General features: G+C 37.5%; 1 protein-coding gene across 1 annotated transcript in view; it reads right to left on the bottom strand.

Annotated features, from left to right (window-relative positions):
- Window positions 1–226: 226 nt before the first annotated feature.
- lmbrd1 (LMBR1 domain containing 1) overlaps window positions 227–23,607 on the bottom strand; it is a 35,642-nt gene continuing 12,261 nt past the window's right edge. Inside the window, exons 5-16 of the mRNA XM_077495515.1 lie at window positions 22,972–23,039; window positions 20,462–20,550; window positions 18,320–18,393; window positions 14,234–14,359; window positions 13,063–13,215; window positions 10,029–10,093; window positions 9,778–9,880; window positions 9,467–9,571; window positions 9,242–9,391; window positions 7,753–7,828; window positions 1,369–1,460; window positions 227–1,291 (exon numbers count right to left, since the gene is read on the bottom strand). Of these exons, the coding sequence (XP_077351641.1) occupies window positions 1,181–1,291; window positions 1,369–1,460; window positions 7,753–7,828; window positions 9,242–9,391; window positions 9,467–9,571; window positions 9,778–9,880; window positions 10,029–10,093; window positions 13,063–13,215; window positions 14,234–14,359; window positions 18,320–18,393; window positions 20,462–20,550; window positions 22,972–23,039 (1,212 nt within the window). The 3' untranslated portion in view covers window positions 227–1,180. The remainder of the gene's footprint in view (window positions 1,292–1,368; window positions 1,461–7,752; window positions 7,829–9,241; window positions 9,392–9,466; window positions 9,572–9,777; window positions 9,881–10,028; window positions 10,094–13,062; window positions 13,216–14,233; window positions 14,360–18,319; window positions 18,394–20,461; window positions 20,551–22,971; window positions 23,040–23,607) is intronic.

The following is a 23,607-nucleotide window of genomic DNA, read 5'->3' as shown; positions in this document are numbered from 1 at the left end:
CATTACATAGATAGTAGAATGTACAATGCGTAGTTTGAGACAGAATCATTATTTCAATTATTGAGAATACTTTTGATGACATGATAAAGCGCTATATAAAAAAAGCAGTCCACTTACCATTCATGTTTGCTGGTGTACTGTTGAGATTTTTCAAGGTATAGTTGGTGCCTTTTTGAATAAATGTTGGGAAAAATGTTGCTGGAGTATTCCAATAACAACAACGGACATATTTGAAGTTATTTATTTGTTGAAATACAAGTACCATTCAATATACTGGAGACATCATGTTACTTGGTAGGACACATCACAGCAGTCGATTTTGCAAAAGAAAAAAAAAATGTCTCAAATTATCTTAATTCAGCGTCAGACCAGTGTTTGTGCCCATCACATTGATATACATTCATGAGGCACCAAAAATTAGACCCATAGTGCTAATCAATTAGTGAATGCATCTTTATATCAGCGAGATGCATTTACTTTGAAGTGGAAAAACGATAAAATGAAAATTTTAAAAAATGCCTGTCACAAGCACTTCAGAAAATGTGAGTGGTTCTCATAAGACTGATTATTTACTGTATTTCCTCCCCCATATCCTCATAATACATGAAAAGCCTTTGAAACCCTTTTCACAAGAACATGATGGTCAGTTAGACATGTTTAGTAACACATACCATTTCAAGAGATTAAATAAGATTTTTGATGGCAACAAGCAGGAAATTAAATAGCAATATACAGCATTTCATTTCAATGATAGACATACACAAAACAAAACAAAAAGTCAATTGAGTTTCATACAGTAAATAGCACAAAAGTCATCTAAAAGGAATTTTAGAGCATATGGTTTGGATTTGTTTTAATAAATTCTCATATTTATCATTTGTCCATTTGGATACTGAGAAGGAATTCAATTTTGGGTCTGAAAAAGTTTGGTCAGCCCTGCTCTAAAAAATCATCAGTAAATGTCAATGCACAATTTGTCTTCATTTCTACGCTTGGCTTTGTGTTGCCTTGGAGGACGTTCTTGGAATTCTAACCTCGTCAGTCCCGTTGTCCGGGAGCAGACCTCCTTCAAAGCAGTAAAATCAAATGGAAGCAAATGAATGACTTGCCAAATTGTACTTTGTAGTCCCCTTAAGTTATGGCTGGATGTGCTGATTCGAGGGTGCGTGCGTATTGAACCTCAGTGCACATATTCATCATCGCTGACGTCTGAGTCATCGGCCTCCACCTCGCCTTCAATCACAGACTTCTTCCCTCGGCAGCATGACACCACCAGGCCGATGAGGAAAGCCTAAGGAAGAAAATTGAAAACACACATTATAAATTGCTGGCTTAAGTGCGCCTCATTGATTCAAATGAACAACTTACCCCAATAAATGCCCAGTTTCCAAAGTAGTAGATGGTACTGAAGAACCAAAATTTGTGGAGGAAAAGATATGACCTGGTGATAATGCACTGGTCTGAGAAACAAATGAAACACCAAGTAGTTATTGATGACATTTGTACGACAGTCACAGATATGCTTCCAAAACAAGTGAATTTTAAGTACAATCATCGTATGGAATCAGTTGGAAAATGAAAAGAATTAACAGAGAAATAGATGTTGTCTCTGAACTATGACTGAATAACTTTTTTACAGCAATCTTAACTCGTGAGGAGGTCTATGAAAACATCCACAAGTGTAAACGGTGATATCACATTATGTTTTGGATAGTACAAGTGCGAAAAATACTACACGACATCACTACTCAGAAAGAGCCTGTTCTGTTCGTGTAAGTAAAAAAAGACAAGCAGGCCTTGGAAAAGAGCAAAATCATGTCACTGTCAATGTGAATGGGATTTTGGACTGCACGAGTATGCAGAGAAGTTATGCACTGAAAATGTAAAAAAAAAAAGCATGGTTCGGCATAGGCTGTGAGTTAGAAATGTTACCTTCCATTTTCTGATGGTACCGCTGCTCTTGGACTATTAAGATTGTTTCTGCAGAATTCACCAAATCAAGACCTTTTATAACTCCCCCCCAACGACCATTATAAATGACATTTAAGGCATACCATATATCATGAAATTAAAAAGAAAAAAAGAAAAGAAAGACGCCCAATCACAAATCACTGCTATAGATTTAGAATTGTATATTATTGTAGATGAGATGATATATAGAACTTCTGATACATTGATAAAATGGATATGTTGCTATAGAGAGCATGATAGTAGCCTTCACTGTACAGAATTGCTTTAGCTGGCAACTTTTTTTTTTTTTTGCCAGTTATTTACTGTAAATTTTACTGTCAATTCTTCAGTGTAATTGACTGGGTACAATCTATCATAACTGGGCTGCTCTTTTCTTTATACGTAGCTTTTTTAAAGTGGAAGTCAACCCTAAACATTTCTTGACAATAATATGTTATATGCGACTTCACTAGTCTAAACATGGCATTCTGATTAATATTACATTTTTGGAATATGAGTTGAGCAACAAAATCCATCCGTTTTTATCTATCTCACGGGGCGGCCATTTTGCCACTTGCTGTCAGCTGAAGATGACATCACAGTAGCTCAGGGCTCAGGCAACAACCAATCAGTGCTCACCTGTTTTCTGAAGCTGTGCTGTGATTGGCTGTTAACTGAGACCTGAGAAACACCTCCTGAGATGGATAAAAATGGCTGAATTTTGATGATTAAATCATATTCCACTAACAGTGTTTCTCAATTCCGGTCCTCAGGCCCCCCTAGCCAGCCTGTTTGCCATGTCTCCCAATTGCAACGCAGGTGAGGATCGTTATCAGGCTTCTCCAGAGCTGGCTGATGAGCTGTCATTGGAATCAGCTGCCTGAAGACCAGAATTGAGAAACACTGCACTAACACAATATTAACCAGAATACCATATTTAGACTATTGGGGCTGCATAGAACATATTATTGTAAAAAAAAAAAAAAAAAATCGGTTGACTTCCCTTTGAAACTGATACTGCTATTGATCCTTCTCCAAATGAGTCACTCTCCCATTCTGCGTATGAATGTCCCTTGGCAACATGTGAAAAACAAATCGTGATGTCATGTTCCACGTATCAAAAGCAGAAATCAGATCTCTAGTTCATAAAAGATGAAAAGGACTTGCTCATTGAAAAACCAAACATACATTTTGAGCAGAATTTCTTGTGGTGCCGAGCTGTCCTGAGCATGCTCGAGAGCCATCTGGAGCATTAGCACTAACTCGGCTTCTGTGTGACATTGGTACACAGCTCCTCACACTACTTGAACCCCATGAACAGCACAATGAGACCCTGACTGAGCTATGAGACGCCGCCAGAATAACTCAGAGCGCCTCATCATTTATTCATGAAAGTTGACTAGAGCACTACCTCGAAAGTTGAACGCTCTCCTATGATCACAGCATTAAGAATTCCACCAAAGTTTCCTGGAAAAATACGCCTCTCAAGTCAGATAAAACTTCAATTTGAACATCCATGGGGCATGACTTCACATGAGCGGTAACATGTCACACAAAACTTGAGCTCAATGAAAAGCAAAGGATTATATCTTATTTCACAAGGAGTAGACAACAACGAAAGAACATAAGAATATAGACCAAAAGCTATATCAAGTAAACTCACATCCAAAGCAGCAAGACTGCACTTGATACTAAAAGTTAAAAATAGTGATTCATTGCTTATGATTTACACTCACAGTCCCATCCCAAAGTATTGGTTAAAAAACTCCTTAGTTTTGTTGTATACTGATGACATTTAGGTTTCAAATCTAAAGCTGAATGATGTGAAGAAATGACAACAATCAGCTTTAACGTCATCACGCCCCTGAGAAAGCTCGTTTCTATTCATCTGAATGACTTCGCCCATCTGCAGCTCCCCAGCTGCTCAGCTGAACTCGCACTGCTCCGAGTGGGACCTACAGATGGTTCACAACAGCGGCCTGCCGGAATGTATTAGGATGTACACCGCTGACCCGCCTCACCTTGAAATCATTAGCGCACTCGGAGATGAGCACGGGGCAGCTTGTGATTACAGGTAATTTCACCTTGACTCGCCACATCTTGGCGAGCATTATGTACAAATTCCATCTCGTTGCTCAAATACGAGGACTTCAAAGTTCTATCCCTGCATTATTTTATACTGAATGGTGTCATATTGTATACCCAACTACCTTCTCAGTTTTAAAGTCTGAAAATTTTAATCAAAACAATATCTAAGATGTAATAAACTCTTTTAATAAACAATGTTTTTAAGGAAAGAGAGATGTCAGATGAGGCATCCGTCTATTTAAAAAAATAGGCAGCTGCAAATGTTGAATAAAACATTTTTCATGATCTCAGGGTCAAATTGTAGTCTGTCCAAGCAATAACAGTGATGGGATGCAATTACAGGTTTTCATTTCCTGAAAATAGTCAACGGTGCAAATAATGAGTATGTTTACATGCAGGCGATATCGCTTTTAAAAACCTGAATATTAAAATTCAGGATTTGTAAGGCCACGTAAACGCGGGCAGATACTTTTAAAAACCTGAAAAAGAGCCCTGGGTTACCCCTTTTGTAACTGGAATTTTTGTAATAAATGCATTTGGAATATCTCGATTGAACGAGGAATTCATTTGCCTTCTGCACAATGTGCACATGCTCCATTCCGATTATTATTTTTTTTTTTTTGGAGAAGATTATGGGACCGCTATCCTTTTGATATTTATTGACAATATTTTGCTATTTACTCAACTGTTTCATGTGAATTCTCCTTATTTTATGTGCTAATTGTGTTGAAAGCTAATTTTGGATTCTGTATCTGACAATAAAGTAAGCAGGTAAGTATCTATCAATTTTTTTTAAGTTCTGATGACTGTTGGTGTCATGTTTGAACATTTAAGGACATGTAGACAACATTAAATGTCTGTTAAAAATGAAGAACGATGTGTTGAGCCTTATTTGAACACAAAAAGACTATTATTTTCTGCTGGTGCTATAAGAGTCTCTCTTTTACCAGTTTCCTTCAAGACGACAGAAATTTACAATCAGCTTTCACCCAAAGATCTTTTAAGAATGTGGTAGCAAACGTTAAGTTGCTAGGAAACAGACAAGTAATAGGGAAAGGATGTGTTTTAAAAAATATAACACACACACACAAAAAAAAAAACTTTTCCGTACAAATGTTTCCAAAGCAAACAATTTTAACAATATGTGGTCACCTCAAAGAATAAGAAATAATCAATCCTTTGGATATTATGACAAAAGAAAAGAGTCTCACTGTTTAGTTTGCCAAATGGAGCCAATGCGACCGCTAATGGGGGTCGCTGATGTCATGATGGAGGCGTTAAAGTGATGACAACAAACAACAGTGAGGACAGATAATTTCTTGGCTGAGGGAGCCATCATTCGTGTTCACAACTGTGGATCAACAACTATAATCTTGTACACCGGGAAATTGGTGTGCTAATATTCAGATTTTATTTTTTCCTTAAAAGTATGTGATGCCACTGATGCTTCCTACCAGGGGAGGAGGTAAAATTAATGTCCGGTAATCTTCATTTAATGCAGCATCAAAACTCAGTGCGGCTCCAGTTGTCGGTTGACAATATACCCTGCTGACTTTGGCGTGCTTGTGCTTTTCCAACACTACACTAATGACAAACGCCAACAACTCCATAATCCAAAAAATGCAGGTGAAAGCCAAGAAAAGGGAGTTTTTGAGAATAGAGAAAAAATATATAAAAAATGACTAACAGCATAGTAAAGCAGTTCCCAGATTGTAGAGAATCTGAACACTTTGAAGTTGGCACTCTGATTGCCACTTTTTCAGTCCACCATCTTTCGGGATTGCTCATTTTAAAGTTGAATCATAATAATAAATTGTTAAATACGGTCACACGCACTCCATTTCAGAAGGTGGTGCTAATGCACCAAACGCATTTGCCAAATACAGAAAAGAAAGCGGAAAAAGTAGAGTAGTCCTGGCATCTAATGTGTAATGTATGCTGTTAGTTTGCTGCAGCTTTTCACAGCAACAAACGAAGGGACCATCTCCCTAGCTAACTCGCTACTTTAGCATGTGACATCCACAACAAGGATTTACTATTTACAGCACCAAAAGGCACAATAATCAACCAGGATTATACCTTTGGCCAGAATGTGATGCAGAATTCTAGTTAAGGTAATCATTTTAAAGTTACGGTAAAAAGAAAAACTTTTCCATAAAAGTGGAGGTTCCGAATCCAAACACAATTTGGTCACTGTACTGCCGTCAAAACGATTAGGGAATGGGGACAATGAGTGCCAGTCCGAGCTCTACTCTTCTTGATCTTGGTTTTTGAAAAATAAATTTCCAATAAATATGTAATTTATGCTCCGGAGCTACTTCCATGTTTTTTGATGCATTTTTTAACTGTCGCAAGTCATACGCTCCAAAAAAAATACGGTAATATTTTGTCCATAATCACCCGGCCCTATTTACTACGTTATGGGTGCACACATCAATTGTAACGATACCAAAATAGACAATATGTTGTTAGTTTGTGTTTTATAGGAAACTATAATTATACAATTGTTTCTAAGAAAAAAAGAGCGAAAAGATTTCAATGAGAAAAAAAAATAAAAAGAAGATTCTTTTTTAGGCCCTTAACAAAAAAAAAATCACTGTCATACACCATGGGCCCAATACACTGTTTAAAAAAAAAAAAAAGACTACAAAATATAAAAAAATATATTGTCATCTGTTGTGTACGTGTCAAGATAAACGAACTGGGAAGCTTATACAGCAGCTAGAAGGAATTGTGACTTCAATAAGACAGAAGCAATGAAGCCGTGAACGTGTGTCTCTCTGTGCTTCGCCTTTATCTAAGAGACTTCGTACAATCTATCGCTTTAATGACATATTTTCTTTTCAGACTGGAGGAACCTGTAGATATGCAGTGGGGTATCTCGCATGTGTTTAATGCTGTCCTAGTGTCGTGCAACTTGCTGAATAACAAGCACTGTTGAGGACTTTGAAGTACACAGTGAGTCAACATGGACGTCAGCTTTGTTGTTTATTTGACGGCGCCAGATGAGATAATGTATTTGGGCAAGGCTTATTTGCTTCAATGTGGAACATGATTGCTTTAACTTACAAAAGGGAGCAAAATCTATGCAAATAAATGGCAGATTAGTGCAAACAAATCATAACGTCCCTTTCATTGATAGAAGTCGTGCTACAGCCGAGGTAATGACTGACTTTTGTTTTCCTTGAAAAACAAGTACATAACATGCAACATCTTTTAAGGTGAAGGTCAATTGCAACTGGGAAAAAAATAAAGACATTGATGAAAGAGTTTGTTGTGGATATTAAACCAAACAGATTAAAAATGGAATGTCACTTAAGTTCACATGCGTGTCAATGCAAATGAGTGATAGAGAGCAAGAAGTTAGTGTATTCACAAACTAACAAAACAACAAATGTTTTAAAGCTCTTTACTAAGATATACAGTTTCCTGTATATGTGACTGATGTGCTGCAATAAGTGTTGGCATGGTGACAGCAAGAGGTTACAAACCGCATTAGTAAATGCTTGTCCTTGTTATTATTCTCCTTAATAAATAATGGATGGCGATAAAGATAGCTGAACAGTGTTCTACATGAAATGGCTCTGTTGTACACTGGCCTTGCTCTCTTACACTCAACTTGTGAGAAATGAATCTTTGATAATGTACAGCAGGATCCTGCAGCATCTCGCTATTAGACCGCCGCTACCTTACAAGCAAAGATGACACACTCACCCTCGGGCGCGTTGGCATCACAGACCCTGGTGGTGCTGAATGAAGTGTTCCCCGACGTAAGGCCTGATGAAGGACTCTTGAGATAAAAAAAATAAATAAATAAATAAATACAAAATAATAAACACACATACACACACACGCACACAAAATACACAAATCTTAGCAGTGTCTGAGGCTGACACATGAAAGTAGAACCATTCAAAAACAGGAAAAATCTATACTACTACATTTATAAAACTAGGAAATAACCAGGAGAAAAAAAACAATTCAATCCCGAATTTTTTATAAAACTAGGAAATAACCAGGAGAAAAAAACAATTCAATCCCAAATTTTTTTTCCAAGTAACAGAAAGCTCTCTGAAAGTCGTGGAGATGGAGATTCACTGGCAAATATGTTTTACAACAATATAAAATAGAAATACACCCAGGTGCAAATTGAACATAAGTTCGAGATGGAAGCTTTTTAACCTTCACTCCTTTCTAGACTTGAGCAATGTAAGTGTCTTTTATAGTTTATAACATGAGTTTACCAGAATGTTTCAATTACGACTAGAGATGGAGCGTCAGGAGCGATATGTTGTTTTTTTCAGAGCCAATGATACCGATTATTAGTTATCAAGGAGGCCTATAACCGATATTTGGAGCCGATATTCACTTTCACTAAAAGTGAAAATATTGGGGTAAATAATAATTTTACAAACTCCTACTATTAACAATTATTGTTGAAATGTCTTAAAATGTGTTTTTTGAACATTTCAGATTCGTAAAATGTTTTTTTATATATATAATCTTAGTCAATCCTAACAACTAAATAGTGCCAGTAAATACTTTTTCCAAATTTCAAAATATATTAAATGTTAAACTTTCACTACCTTTGGTTTTAATTGAGAGAGAGAGAGAGAAAAAAAAAAAAAAAAAAAAAAAAAAAAGAAGGTCCAGGGAGTTTCCAGGGTTGATAGCATCTTATAAAGTTAATTCAAATTTTAAATAAATAATTGACTGAAGTTAACAACATTATTATTGGCCATTATATATATATATATATATATTTTTTTTTTTTTTTTTTTGAAGACTGATGTCGATATTCAGTTGAGTTGAGTTTATAAAATGCTGAATATTGGAGATAGTAATCGACCTGGCAGATAACTGCTCTCTCCCTAATTAAGACAGACATCAGCAATAATAATGAAAGAATCCATATTCTCTGTGACTTAAAAAAACTAACTATTTTCTCCTATTGAGGGGGAAAGTAAGGATGTTAAAACTTTTTACTTGAGGTATAGACACAGCATGAAGCATACATACACACCCACACAAATCATCTGAAAGGTAAACAGACCTTCTTCATGGTGTACAATCCAACAAAAACTACAAACGGTCTCTGTGGAGACCGCACATCGACCTAGCTGGACCCATCATCAAAGCCTCATCGGGGAGGCCGAGCACGAAGAAATAAGTGGGATGAAGCTACACAAACAGTTTCCCTCACCTCTATGAGATATTTCTGGCTGCCGTACATGACGTACTGAGGAGCAAGACTGTAGATCATGTAGCTGGTATGGAGAACAATCAAAAGCAAAATCATGCAGAGAAAGAGGAGCGCCTGGGGACGGGTTCTTTTAGGTCGAATTTTGTACAGCTGCAAAGGCAAAGATACATTTCACATCAATATATAAAAAATCAAATCAAATATAGAGCCGGCGTCTGTGTTTACCCTTATCCAAAAGAACCAGATGCCCATATTGCGAATACCCGCCATGGATGTGAGAACAAAATACATCGTGATGACTGTAATCAGGATGTAATCCAATGGAAATACCTGCAAGACCAAGATCAGGGAATACATATATCTTTCACATATAAAGGATAGTACTTTCAGACCACCACAATAATATCAAACAGTTAGTTTATGAACAATGAAAATTGGGCACCATATGTAACTGACGGTAACAGTAAAATATATAGTTGAACACATCTTAACTGAGGAAATCACCTATTGCACAAATGACATGCATGGATACTTACAGGTTGTAAGGCTAATAGAAGTTCATTCAAAGGATTGGTTAGATTGGTGCCAAAGATTACAAAGCCGGAGCTGATGCCAGCCGAGTGAAGAGCTTTATCCAGACTGAAACAGAAAAAAAATAAATAAATAAAAACAACAACAGCAAGCAAGTACTGTTTTGTGCACCATTAAATGCAAAAGTTGTACTTTTTTAAGGGTCATTTTAAGGTCAAGACAGATTCATGTCACGTAAAAAAAAAAAACGACTTACTTTGAAATAAACAGAGCAACAGAGAACAGCAGAGCAACCAGGATAAAGAAAATGCCCAGAATAATCTGCACAAAAACATAATACATGTATATAAAACAATGTGTTAAAATACTGGAGAGTGATAACAACATCAATTTAACATAATGTGCCAATTCTGTTGCTTTGAAAAGCATGGACTGCCCCATATAAATCTGTCATGTCTTATGTGAAGGCAAGACCATATGGCTAGGCCCTCCAGTTTGGCAATCATGCCAAAGGTGACAAAGGGAAGCAACGGTGCAGCCCAGACACGAGCATCGAGCTTCAAGCTTGCTAGGTTAGCGGCAGCCAAAAAAGCAATAAAGCTTATGAAATGCTTGAGGGACATTTCATATTGAAAAAAAATGGTGTGCCTGACCGGAATAGGAAATAATTGGGCTACAGTTAAGCCAACGTATGGAGTGCAATTTAAACAATACTTCATTTACTGAAGTGTGGGTCGATTGTTTAAAAAAAAAAAAAAAAAAAAAAAGCCTTATTTTTGGTTTCTGACTGCCAACTGGCCAGCTGGTCACCACTCAGCAGGAGAGTGCTTCAAAAACTGAAAGTGGGTGAGGGGAAAAAATAAAATAAAATAAAAATAAATTAAAAACAACTAACAATCATTATGAGATTTTGTGTTATTTCAGTTTTGTGGGCCCACCTATATATTAGCGCTTAGAGGGAGTATGAAATTTTGTTACAACTGTCAATATAACCCAAAAGTAGTACACAAAGAAACATGTATTTAAAAAAAAGAATAAAAATCTACCCACTTTATCGCCATCCTGTACTTGGAAGTATTTTTGTTTTTTGTTTTTTATGAAACCACAGTGGCCAAGGAAAAACAACCAATAAGAGACAGACGGTGTGACGACAAGGTGTCAATCATAAGTTGTGCACTTATGAGTACACTAACAATCGTTGAAATCAGGTGTGTTGGAGGAGAGAAACATCTAAAACCTGCAGGACTCTGGTCCTCCAGGAGCGGAATTGCCCACCCGTCTTAAATCATGATACTTACTCTTACTCGTCGTATTCATTGAGGGTGTAGACCCTTTGCTACTTGATTTTCACTAAGTGTAATCATGTTTAAATTGCAATGATTTTCATACTCGAGCTTTTTTTTAAAAAGTGTTAAACGATAGCACAGAGGGTTGCTGTTTTTGCGTTATGGCCATTCTAGCCCTGTGACCGAAGGCGCTCTTTGCACTTGGACTGACATCGGCATAAAGTCCTGTGTCAGTGTTGTCACAATACCCACATTTTGACTTCAATGGGGTATATGCCACGGAAGAGGCGGGACTGTTTTATGGCACAACAGTTTGTTTCCGGTTCGGTTTGGTTTGGTTCCGGTTTGCAACGTGTAAGCTGCGTCAAAAATGCTTGTGCTTCCGACTTTGCACCCCTGGGTTGTGCATTCGCAAGCCGGACCGGAAATAAACTGATGTGCAAAATCACGTCCCGCCTCTTCCGTGGCATATACCCCATACTATGACAACCATACACATCAATAACAAACATCCTCTGCCAGTAACAAGGCATGAGTGATCCACCAGCTTTCGCTTCACATGCACAATGGGGTATATGCCACGGAAGAGGCGGGACTGTTTTTGCACATCAGTTTGGTTCCGGTTCGGTTTGTGACGTGTTTGCTGCGTCAAAATACTTGTGCTTCCGACTTTGTGCCCTCGTTTGCGCGTTCGCAACTTGGACCAGAACCAAACTGATGTGCAAAATCACGTCCCGCCTCTTCCGTAGCATATACCCTATAAATACGTTTCCAGCTCTTAAGCTTGCACTAGCTTGATACTTTAATATCCAACCGGCCATATACATATTCTTTTACAACAGTACCTAATAGTAATTATATATGTATGACATAAACACCATCATGGATTGAAATGGATGGAATGGAAATCTAATTGTATTGACACTGACATGAAGGCTTGAGTTGACTTGTATGAATAAGGCCATGATTATATACTACTAAGATCTTCTGTCAATGTTGAAGTATCTGTCAAGTGTGTGTGTGTGTGTGTGTGGGGGTGTGGGGGTGTGTGTGTGTGTGTGTGTGTGTTTGTTGAGTGTCTTGGAGTGTGCAAATCCATGGCTTTTTGCCACTTTGTTTTACAAGTATTGGTTGTGCAGCAGGTGCAGCAGGTGTGAGTAATTGTTTGACACTTAAGTTAGGAGCTACAGATGTAAGACATGCCCTCTTGAATTCTACTCCATAGCTATGGGGTATATGCTATGGAAGAGGCGGGACGTGATTTTACACATCAGTTTGGTTCCAGTCCGGGTTGCGAACGCGCAACCGACGGGCACAAAGTCGGAAGCACAAGTATTTTGACGCAGCCCACACGTCGCAAACCGATCCGGAACCAAACTGATGTGCAAAAACAGTCCCGCCTCTTCCGTAGCATATACCCCATTGGCAAGAGGTCTGACAAAAGTGTTTCCCCATCATGTAGCCCACACTAGACGTGTGTGACAGCCTGACAGGTGATGGATAGTATAGTCAATCTGTATAGATCAGTTTTTTAAGTGCATCTGTTATGTAGTTGCAGTTTGTGAGTGGGATTTAAATACATCAGGGTCAGTTTGCTATCATAGATTAATCCTGCTATTTCTTTGCATAACAGATAAACATGGAAGAAAGTAAACAAAGGCACCACAGGGAACCAAAAGATAATACCTGAAAAATGTGAATTTTTCTTTAAGACAAATACAGTGTAGCTAAAAGGGAATCTAGAGCAGTCCACTCTGGAGCATGCTGACATGGCAGATTTATATTAGGTATGTTCTAGCAAAACAAAATATTACGAACCAACTTCCAAGGGAGGAAATTAGAAATGTTGCTGCACATCCCAATCAATCATAATGAACATTAGCTCAGGAAATATTCATCTTTTTTTCCTTTCTTTTTTTATTTTTTATTTTTATTACAAAACAGTTCATATGGGGACACACTTTGAATTTGATACGGGTAATTCATTCTAAAAATGAGCCATACCTTAAAAGGTCTGAGAGCACTGCCCATTTTGTTGCAGCAGTTCCTCTCTGCGATTTCCAGGTGCCTGCCCCTCCGTTGTAGGACCTGCAGCTTCCCTTCCAGTTCCTGCAGGTTGTGTCGGTCACGTGATGACAAGGGGCGTCCATCTCGACACTGAGGAGAAAACCTGGGGTTAAGTCAGTGTAATAAAAATGCTAACTTTTCATACATTTTTCTTTTTTGGGAGGTAAAATTACAATATTATAGTAAGTTTGAATCAGAAAAAATAAGAAATAAGACAATGAAAAAAATGGCTCGAAAGTTTTAAATCAACTTTCAATCTATCAATTCACTTTCCAGTCTTTTTTTTTTTTTTTTTTACTTTAATTGAAAGAAAAATTAATGTGTGAATGAATGTGTCCATATGACATTTAAATACTGCAACACTTAAGTAAGATAGTGGAAATTAAGTTTTTTAAATCCCTGTTTAAATACAATTTATTTGTGTTACAAAAAATGCAAAAGAATTTCAAACTAAATAGCATCTTTTTGAGTGGGAAGGAAAAAAATACACAACTGACATAATGTGGTTAGTGGTTACATAAGTGTGCACAACTGCTTATTACTAGGATGTGGCTGTATTCTGAACTAACTAAACACATTCAAACTCATGTTAAATTAGCACACCCCTGCCTATTAAGTGTCCCTGATAATTAACCTCAAATAAAGTTTTGCAGTTCTAGTGTGCTTTTCCTGTCTTTTTTTTTGTGTATTCTGGCAGAAATCTGATTTGTTCTAACACTGACTACTATTTGGAGCTATTCCAACTTCCTTACGCATTGACTAAGTCCCCATTTCCAGCGAAAAGAACAGCTCCAAAGCATGATGCTGTCACCATGCTTCACTCTAGATATGTTGTTCTGTTGCTGACAAGCAAACTACCTTTTGTAATTATGGCAAAAATTCTACAAGGAGTACAACTGCAATGCTACATATTAGATGTTCTAGTATGATGAAGTACACACTAGTTCTAACAGTTTAGTTCAGTTCTACACCAGTACAAACTATAACTACAATAATCAACATGTTTTTTTTTTTAAATCAACACATTTGACAGTCTCAATCATACTTTCTAATAATGAACTAAATATATTGATCATGAGCAATAACATGATGCATGTTTGTGTCATACCTTGGATTTCAGCTTCTCAATCTGGTGCTCGACATCATCAATGTCCTCTGTGTTCGCCAGGCGTTCATACGCTACACTGCGTGTGCCTTTTATCAGATTCAAAGGCATGACAGACATACCGTATGCCTGGAGAAAAAAAGCAAAGCTTCCATCTTAAATCACACATTATTGTCATGCTGGGTTGTTGCATATGGCACATGCATCCACCTACACATGCCCACCCCGTGCTTATTAAAAAAAAAAAAAAGAGGAAGGTAAGCAACCATGCACACAGTGAGTAAAGTATAATCATTTGGCGACCCCCCTGGCCTTACAGCCGTTGTCATCTTTGGTTGAGGAAGATTAGAATGAGAGAATGTATAGTTCTCAAAACTACTGGTACATTTGCTGCAACCATTTTGTGCTGTTTAAAATCACCATGCTGCAATGTACAGCTTAACAGTGCCCCCATGTGACAGCACTATAGCCTCTATCTAGAATGTGGTGCATTTTTTTAAGGGTTTTACTGGGAAAATAGGATACAGGCAGGTGTATCAAGGTACCATGAATGATGAATGACATGAAGTGGAATTTTATATACTTCATTAGTTTAAATCATGCAGGATGGAACACATCGAAACAAACACGTAAACACATATAAATAGAAAAATAAGGAAAGTAGTCTAAAGGCTATAGAGACTATTTGCACAAAAATTCAAAAGGTGCTTTTAAATCTTTGACATTTGGGCTTTAATCTCCTGGAGGGATGTTTGAACTTTAATTTAAAATGAGGGGCACCTCTAAAACCTGACAACACAGCGATCAATACAAATGAATAGAACAGAGGCAAGTCGATGCACTCTTACTCACCCTGTCATGTCTCGCTTTTACAAACCTAGCAGAGAGAGTCATTTATGGGCTCGTAATAAAACAAAAGGACATGGTCTGTGCTACGAATCTTTCAGCCCTGACAAACATGCTGCCCTCTTTCCTACACTTTCCAAAAGTCAGGCTGTATTTTTAAAACAACTTTTAATAGTTTCTGCATGTTATGAAGCGTTGTAAGTGTCGCATGGGATACTAAGAAAGGCTAGCCTATTATTAGTCTCGACTGTGGATCTGCGCTACGGGCGAATGTCGCCTCCTGCAATGAATCATGGAGCTCTTAAGGCCGGAGCATGTCCAGAATATCAAATACTCTCATAAAAGGAAAACCTGTCCAAGATCCCCGGAGAAACATTTCCCTTCCCCTCATGTGCAACAACATGAGAGAAATATAAAAGCGGGAAAAGGTGTCCCTCTGCTGGAGTCTACATTTGTAGTTCACATATAATCGTGCTTGCTCATTAGTTATTTTAAACCTGAAATAGCTTCGAGCATGGTGGGGAATGTGTTTGCGTGGGGTTGGATTCGGGCTAAGTAACTGGCTGAAATCATTGAGAGTGACTCTGTTGAGTTGGAAGGGGAGGAACTAGGTAGACACAGACGTCCTTCACAAGCCTCGGCTTTGTTTATCTGCTTACAGTAGTATGGCCAAACAGGAGGAAGCCCCCTACATTCTCAGTATCCTTTGATAAAGAGGCCAATCAAGCACAACCAAGCTAATTAAAACTGCTCAGGATGCAGGTGCATTAGAAAGATGTGAATTAACCAAGCTAATGACATTTTAATACAGAAAATTCTAACATAAATAACCTTTAGCACATAGTATGTTACATGTTTTCAGTAAGTCCATTGTAAAAGTTTATCTTTCATTGCTATCAAACACGTTTATCAAAACCCAGACATATTTGGGAAGTTGACAGACTGTCGATTAAGATAACGGTAAAGACATTTATAAATCACCTACTGTACTGTGTTTCTGTAATCTTTGAACAAATCTTAGAGAAACTTTTTGCTAATCTCCTTTTGAGGACTGCAAAGCAGAACAAATGAATACACTTATTACGTGTGAACATGGCAGTCGATCGGCAGCAAAATAATTAAGCCTCTTCCCTGACACTTACATAATTAACTTTGGAGCGTCTTACCTGACACCTCGTGAATAGTAGCGGGCAAAGTCTGTAAGCTTTTGACAAGAAGCTTAAAAGTATTTCCCAAAATGTCATGTAATTGCTTCAGTACACTACTTTGACAATTGGTCCCACCATAATCTCACTTTAAGAGGTGTACTTTAATCCTGTAAACCTTTGTTTATGAATCTTTATATTTAACAGTGTACCTCCATGCTTTAACATACTGGAAGATTGCTACACTTGTCAATTGGATTATAACATTTTGCATTGTATAGTATTTTTAAATCAGAGATACAGTATTGAGCGCAAGAAATTGGATTCTAACATGTAGGAGTAAAACTATGACATTGGTCTTATTCATTATGTGACCTCACCTACTACATGCAGGTCAATGTCACAGTCTGTTATTAGATCAACAGGCCTTCATCCTCAAAATTTGAGGTTAGCATTTGCATACGTAGGCCAGAAATTACAGAGTAAGAGGAAGGTCACAGGTGAGCCAGTTGAACCATACATCTATATGCTAAAATGAAAAGATTTTTTAATGAAGTCACAGAGAGACTTTATATGCTAGTGTCGATGGCTGGAGGGATGGAAATTTAGGGAAAAAAAATAATTGAGATTACATTTGCTACCTAATGGTGAATTCAGACCTTCACACGCTACGGGCTTTGTTTGCAATGTCTATCATAATATCATTAAACTGCATGGTAATTATATATAGGAGGACCAGTTAAAAATATGGCAGAGAGTAAGCTAAAGTCAGTGAAGGCAGGATTTGAATGAAGTGATAAAATAATGAAACATATAGCACCGTGGCTTAATTGTTACGTACAATATCAACAATATGAAGCATGTAGTGCTATTTCCACTTGACACTGTAGTCAAAAACGGCGCCGATTTGAAGAAGAAAAAAAGAAGAAGCTTTTTACATCATGTAATTGGAAAAGTCAATTGCAATAGAGGAGCAGTGCAAATCGACGCACAGCTCTAGCCTTCAAATGTACTTGATCATTAGCCATTCTATTGAAAAGTGTGAGAACAGTGGGTAAAAACCCCAGTTGAGCTGGATTAGTGATGCTAAAGGAAGATTGGTTCTACAACTTACTAGGTTGTGTATTATTCAGTAGGAGCTCCACATTCAATTGTTGTGTAATTTGTCAAATGGGACTCTGGGCTCAACAGAAATTGGATAGATTGAGGTTGGCTGTCACTTTTACTTTCACTGCTTGGGGTGATGCCCAAGTATTTTCCCCCATTTTGGTTTTCCCCCAGCACTATTGCATTACTCCCAAACTGAGAGCTGTACCACAACTTTCACAGAATATTCATCATGATAACTAGAAGAAATGGACAGGATTAACAAAAGCTGTGGCAAAGTTGTCGGAATGGTGATAACAACATCACGTGATGTGCAGAAATTGGACCGCAGAGCAGACGGGACACTGTGAGGGGACTCTGGTCCGTTCCTCACTGGTCATATGTGACTGTTTTCGGTTGCGTCATGGGGTCATTGTGTTGTTATGGTCCTGTATTTGTCCCTTGCGATGATGATGATGATGTCAGTTACAATGCAGTTGCTATGGTCCTGTCCTGTATTTGTCCCTGGCAATGATGTTATCAGTTGCTATGCAGTTACTATGTCCCTTGTGATGATGATAATGATGTCAGTTGCTAGGCATTGTATTTAGGTCCTGGTCCTGGATTTGACTTATTTTGTCATATAAGCAAGCATTTATTCTGGCACATAGATTTGATTATTGCCCTTATAGTAGTTGCTCAGTAACACTTTTGTCTGTAAGTCGAAATTTCTCCGTTCGTCAGTACAGAACTATGAGGTTTCTTAGCAGAGTTCGTAGTTAAGGTTTCTCCATCAAGTGTTTTCTTCAAGGGCATCTGAATCCAGCCATGGCCTCTGTCGTTACTTTGTATTTTTGTTGATAAAAACTTCTGTTTTCCAAATTCTGCGTGTTGTCTGAGATAAAGATAATTCCGCAAAACAATTCCAATGAAATGCATGCATAATATTTAAGTCACATGCAGATCTAATGCCAATAATGTGTCATGATAAAACATAGCACTCTCAACTCACTGTGTAAGTGATCACTGCAAGCATCCCAAGCAAGGTCAAGGAACTGATGGAGAAAGCCAGAGCATGTAGGCCATCTGCAAGTGGAAAGACATTTTGTAAATGTCACATAAATGCAATCCTGACAGTTCGATAAACTCAGATGATTCTTCTGCCACTGAAGAAAAGATTGCTTCATTTATGATTTGTTACTTAATTTTCTGTCAATATGTTCTGTGCTTATTACACAGTTCCCACACTGAAGTTGATTCAGCATAATGTCAAACTGTTTCGACTTGGAGCTGTTAAAATGAATTGCTCGTTTTATTGTGCAGATTTTTATGAAAAATCACTTCTGACTCGTAGTTCTATAATAATAATAGCTAAATAAATAATAGCAAAAGCTTGGGTGGGAATAAAAGGTAAACAGGATGACGTCTTGCTGAGTTGCACAAATGTAAAAAGAAAAAACAAAACGCCCCAGGATGTTTGCTTCAAGTGTCTGTACATAGCAGTTGCACTACAGTAATAAGCCATGTCTTACGTGCATAGCATAAAGAGCACCATATTGTTACATCTGTCAAAAAATACTCCCACACTTAAGAGACAAAGAGAGAAAGATGAAACTGAACAACAGAAACGACATTTTCCAGGCTTCAAAAGAAAACTGTTTAAATCTAAGGCTTTGCTGTTGGCTCAACCTATCAGTGTTTGTCAACGATATTTTACTGTCACATATTATTTTGATAGGAAATGATAGAAAAGTGAGAATTACAAGAAATATCAGTTATTTACTGTTCCTGTATTATGTGTCGCTGTGTAATTGTGAAGTCTCTGCTTTTGTTTTCAATAAATATATGGTTAAGAAGTAGTATTTTTATTTATTTATTTTTTTAAAGCTTGATCTAGGAATATAGGTAAATTGAGTTGAGGAGTGCCACCTTTGATTGAAACATAAAGGAGACCACCCATCAGGCAAGGGCAACAGTAGGTGTCACAGCAGCTGTCAAAGCTGGAGTTAGAAGAGGGGGATTGATGAACAGACTGATAGCCTCTCTCCCCTGTCAAGATCCCACCTGTCATAGGCTTCTGTGTAAAATGCTACACAGTTGCCGTTGTACAGATAGCCCTCATGCGCTCAGCAGCAACTTCACAGTGCAGAGACCACCTGTCAGCATAGGCGGCTCTCTACTTCCCTTTCTCCTTGACGGGGGAGTATCCGATTAGGGAATATTAAGTCAATATTCAGGGCATGGATAATGTGTCCTGTTTATAGCATCTGTCAACATCTTTTGGAGGGTAAGCGAGGAAGATTGTGGAAAAGAAGTAGTTTAAAATACTGTTCAGTATGTTAGTTTTGCTGCTTTTGTTATGACAATACAGCAGTAAGATTTGCACCAAATCATACTAGATTGAACATTACTGTAAACAGATGAAGGTCTCTAAAGTATTTGGGTGGAATGAGGACATTGTCATAAATATAATTAGGATACAGTGACCTTAGTGACTAGACGCAGCAAAGCGGTCACCTGCATTATGTACCAAACATTGCTTTTGTTAACACAATTAACCTCCCATCTGGAGGGAATAGAAGAGATAGTGAGGGGAATTATAACAAGAATGATCCTCACATTTCCACCAAGGCAATCTGGAAATTTCCTTCTGTGCCAAGGGAGTAAGGTTAGGAACCATGTGTGGGGGTGCACTATAGTAAAAAACAGGCAGATGGTTCAGCTTCCTTCTTGATCTGCATATGGCAGAGGTCCAGATGACTCCTTAGGAGTTCACATTTGGCATTTTCTCCCATTAGAATGTATATAGGAGCATATTAAGCAATGTTCAATTCAACAAGTGAAGACGCCTGAGGATGGGTGCAGTCCCGGTTTTGTGAAAATGTTTACGTTTTTAATGCAACATTTTATTTTGGGGATTTATACCCATTAGAAATCAGCTACTGTATGTGATTATTTTGTATGACATTTTTTCTATGTTGTATTTCTGTAGAGACAATTAACACAAGCAAATGTGAAAATGCAAATGTGTGAAATAAAAGAGAACATTTGAGTGATTTGTTAAAAAACAAAAACACCAACACATTTTCTCGAGCTAACAGCATTAGACTACGAAGTCTGTTAACTAAAACAATCAGTCAATAATAGTACTTACGACCACTGCCAAGTTCCTCAAAAAGGTATTGAACTTTGTCCCACTGTGTGGCATTCTGTTGTGGTGGAGCCTGGAGTGGCACAAATGCTCTAAAAACACAAAGGTTTGCGACAATTTTCATTTGGTTGCACATATTTGTTTTTTGTTTTTTTAAATGTGCTTTAAAAATTGCTGACAATGCAAGAATTCTATGTGTGTGTGTTTTAAGATGTACATACTTTTCTTTTTTTGTCCTAAAATCTGATGAATATCAACTAGGGCTGGGAATCTTTGACTGTCTCACGATTCGATTCGATTACGATTTTTGGGTCTACGATTCGATTCAGAATTGATTTTCGATTCTCGATTCAAACGATTTTCGTTTCAACATTATTTGATTGACAAATGATTTCTGCTTCAATTTACAGATATGCGCAACATTGTCATGATCTACTCCAGTCTGCTTTGCAAGACAAAATGACAAATAGAGACATTAAAGTGTCTTTTTATTTTTATTTTTTGTTTAAACATTTATTAATGTTGCATTGTAAGTGCCTTTTTCCACAAAAACAGCATGTGGGCTTGCTTCCTTTTCCCCTTCTTTTTCATTTCTAATTTAAATAAAATTGATTTTTGGATATTAATATCGATTCCATCCATCCATCCATTTTCTAGACCGCTTATTCCTCACAAGGGCCGCGGGTAATATCGATTCGATTCGATTAATAAATGAGAATCTCGATTCTTTTATAAATCGATTTTTTTGGCACAGCCCAAACACCAACGTTACCATTGGAATGGCAACCCCAGTGGTACTGTATGGTACAATAGTGGCACGGTGGAGCTACACACTGTTGTCTGGTAAATAATTGACAGCTGTCACTCAATGGTTCAGATAATGAATGGATGGATGTTTATGTTTGTTTATAGAGACTGTGTCTTTTGTTTTGTTGAATCCAACTGCAGCGTTCAATACAGTGGACAACAATATTCTGTTGGCTCGTTTGCATCAGTGGTAGTGCTTTTGACTGAATAAGATCCTATATGGCTGACAGAACGTTTTGTGTTAGCCTTGGTTGAGTCCCGCATTGCCCCACTGTCGTATGGAGTTCCACAGGGTTTAGTTCGGGGGCCTCAGCTGTTTTCATTTATCTGCTGCCCCTGGGTTCCATCTTAAGAAAACATGGTATTTCCTTCCACTGCCATGCGGCTCATTGTCAAATTACATCCCGCTGAGCAAAAAAGATGCTTATGTAATCATGCATTTTACATTTGTTTACAGTACAGGTGACGCAGCAAATCGCCATCTCAAATTAACATAAGAATAAGCTTTAAAACCCCAACAGTATTTCAGTGAGCTGGTTTATAATGTACATCCTATTCATCCATAAGTGCATCCCTATCCCCAAAAAACAACCTTCCCATCTAATCTAGACAGGTCGAAAGGATTTAATCACACCTTAATACATGTAGCAGGAAAAGGTCAGAAACCATTTAAAGGTAAACAAAAGCATTGTAAAACCAAGCAAGACGCTGCTGAGTGAACGGTCTCCCAACAATAGGTTGGTATCTCCTGGTGGAAGAAAGGCAGTTCACAGTGAAATTTAACATGTTAAAAATAGAGGAATTGAAATGATTGTTGGAAGAAAACACCAACAGTTTCAATCTATAAACATTTTGAAAAATGTTTGTCTTGGGCAGGCAGACCATTATAGGGCTGGGTATTGCCGCCAACCTCACGATACGATATGTATCACGATACAGGGGCCACGATACGATACGTATCGCGATACATATGTATCCCAAATAAGACACATTTTATTTTATTTTTTTTAACAAAATATAGGAAAATTGGTACACTGAGACACGTGCCATGTTAAGTTTATCAATAAATAAATGTTAACAGTCTCCTCTGCTTTCATTTTTCTTAGCAAGACACAGTGTCCAATCACCGGTGAGCTATTTTTGCATTAATTGAAGGCAATTAACTTCGAAGACGCTCCTGGTTTTGATTTTTTAGGTACAATGCAAGCCGCAAAGGCAAACGTGAACTGCCGATTTAAAGTTAACGAGCAATATATCGATTCTGACGCCTGCGTATTGATACGTGTATTGTGATGAGGCCCGCAACGATATATTGCCATATCGATTTTTTGAGCACACACCTAGACCATTACATACTGTAGCTTTAGCTGAATTCAAGAGCTCGGGAAATTCATTGCCTTTTGTAGGTGTTTCCTATCAATTAAATACAGTTGACAATGTATATTATAAATTTATTGAGTTAAACAAAATACTTTAGTAGTTTTGCACAATTGTTTTTGTGAGAATGCAGCCAAGCCATCAAATTTCCAAATAGATTGGTGAAACGCAGCTTATCTTTTAAATGATATTATGTAATGCATGGGAAACTTGCAATATACAGAGTCATGTAACTTTATAATTTTGTTCAGTCCATTTCACTTTATTTTTTTTCCGTATCCCTTTCCAGCTGCCACGTAGAAAAAGAAGTCATCATGCATCTAACTTACCCAATTAATAGCAGCACCACGCAGACAATGGCAAATCCAACTGTGTACTTCACAGCGTTTTTCACTTGCTACAATGAAAGAAAAAAAAATACACTGGTCAATCATGGCCCTGAACACAAGTATAATTTACTGTGAGTATGGGAAATAGGGGGAAGGGATTCACACTCCATTAAGCAAATGAATATCCCTATATTCACATTCTGCCAAAATCCTTCTTTCAACTGCCTGGACTTGCACTCTTTCCATACATACTGTATACAGTAAATGCATATCCTCGTGTCCAGATTTCTCAGAGTGTATGCTGTGAAGAAATGTGGATAACCATAGATGCAAAATTAATTCAAGCTGTATCTTTGCCAGGATCTATCGGTTACGTTTATCGGAATATAAAATTTTGTCCAAATTGCACAGCTACTGAAACAGATTCTATTCAATAGATGTTATATTGTACGTATGATTAAATCAATAAATAAATAAATAAATAAATAAATAAATAAATAAATAAATTGGATGTGCATTGTTTTTCTCCGGTTCTATTCTAAATCATAACCTTGAATAGACTACAAAAATATGTTGTTTTATTCTAAAACATTTTGGTACATGTTGACATAATACCCTCCCTTATACACAGGCACA

This window comes from Festucalex cinctus, chromosome 14, assembly GCF_051991245.1.
Source record: "Festucalex cinctus isolate MCC-2025b chromosome 14, RoL_Fcin_1.0, whole genome shotgun sequence".
In the NCBI taxonomy this organism is placed as follows: domain Eukaryota; kingdom Metazoa; phylum Chordata; class Actinopteri; order Syngnathiformes; family Syngnathidae; genus Festucalex; species Festucalex cinctus.
Note: the sequence above shows the minus strand (reverse complement) of the source record. Positions and strands in the feature narration are given on the sequence as shown.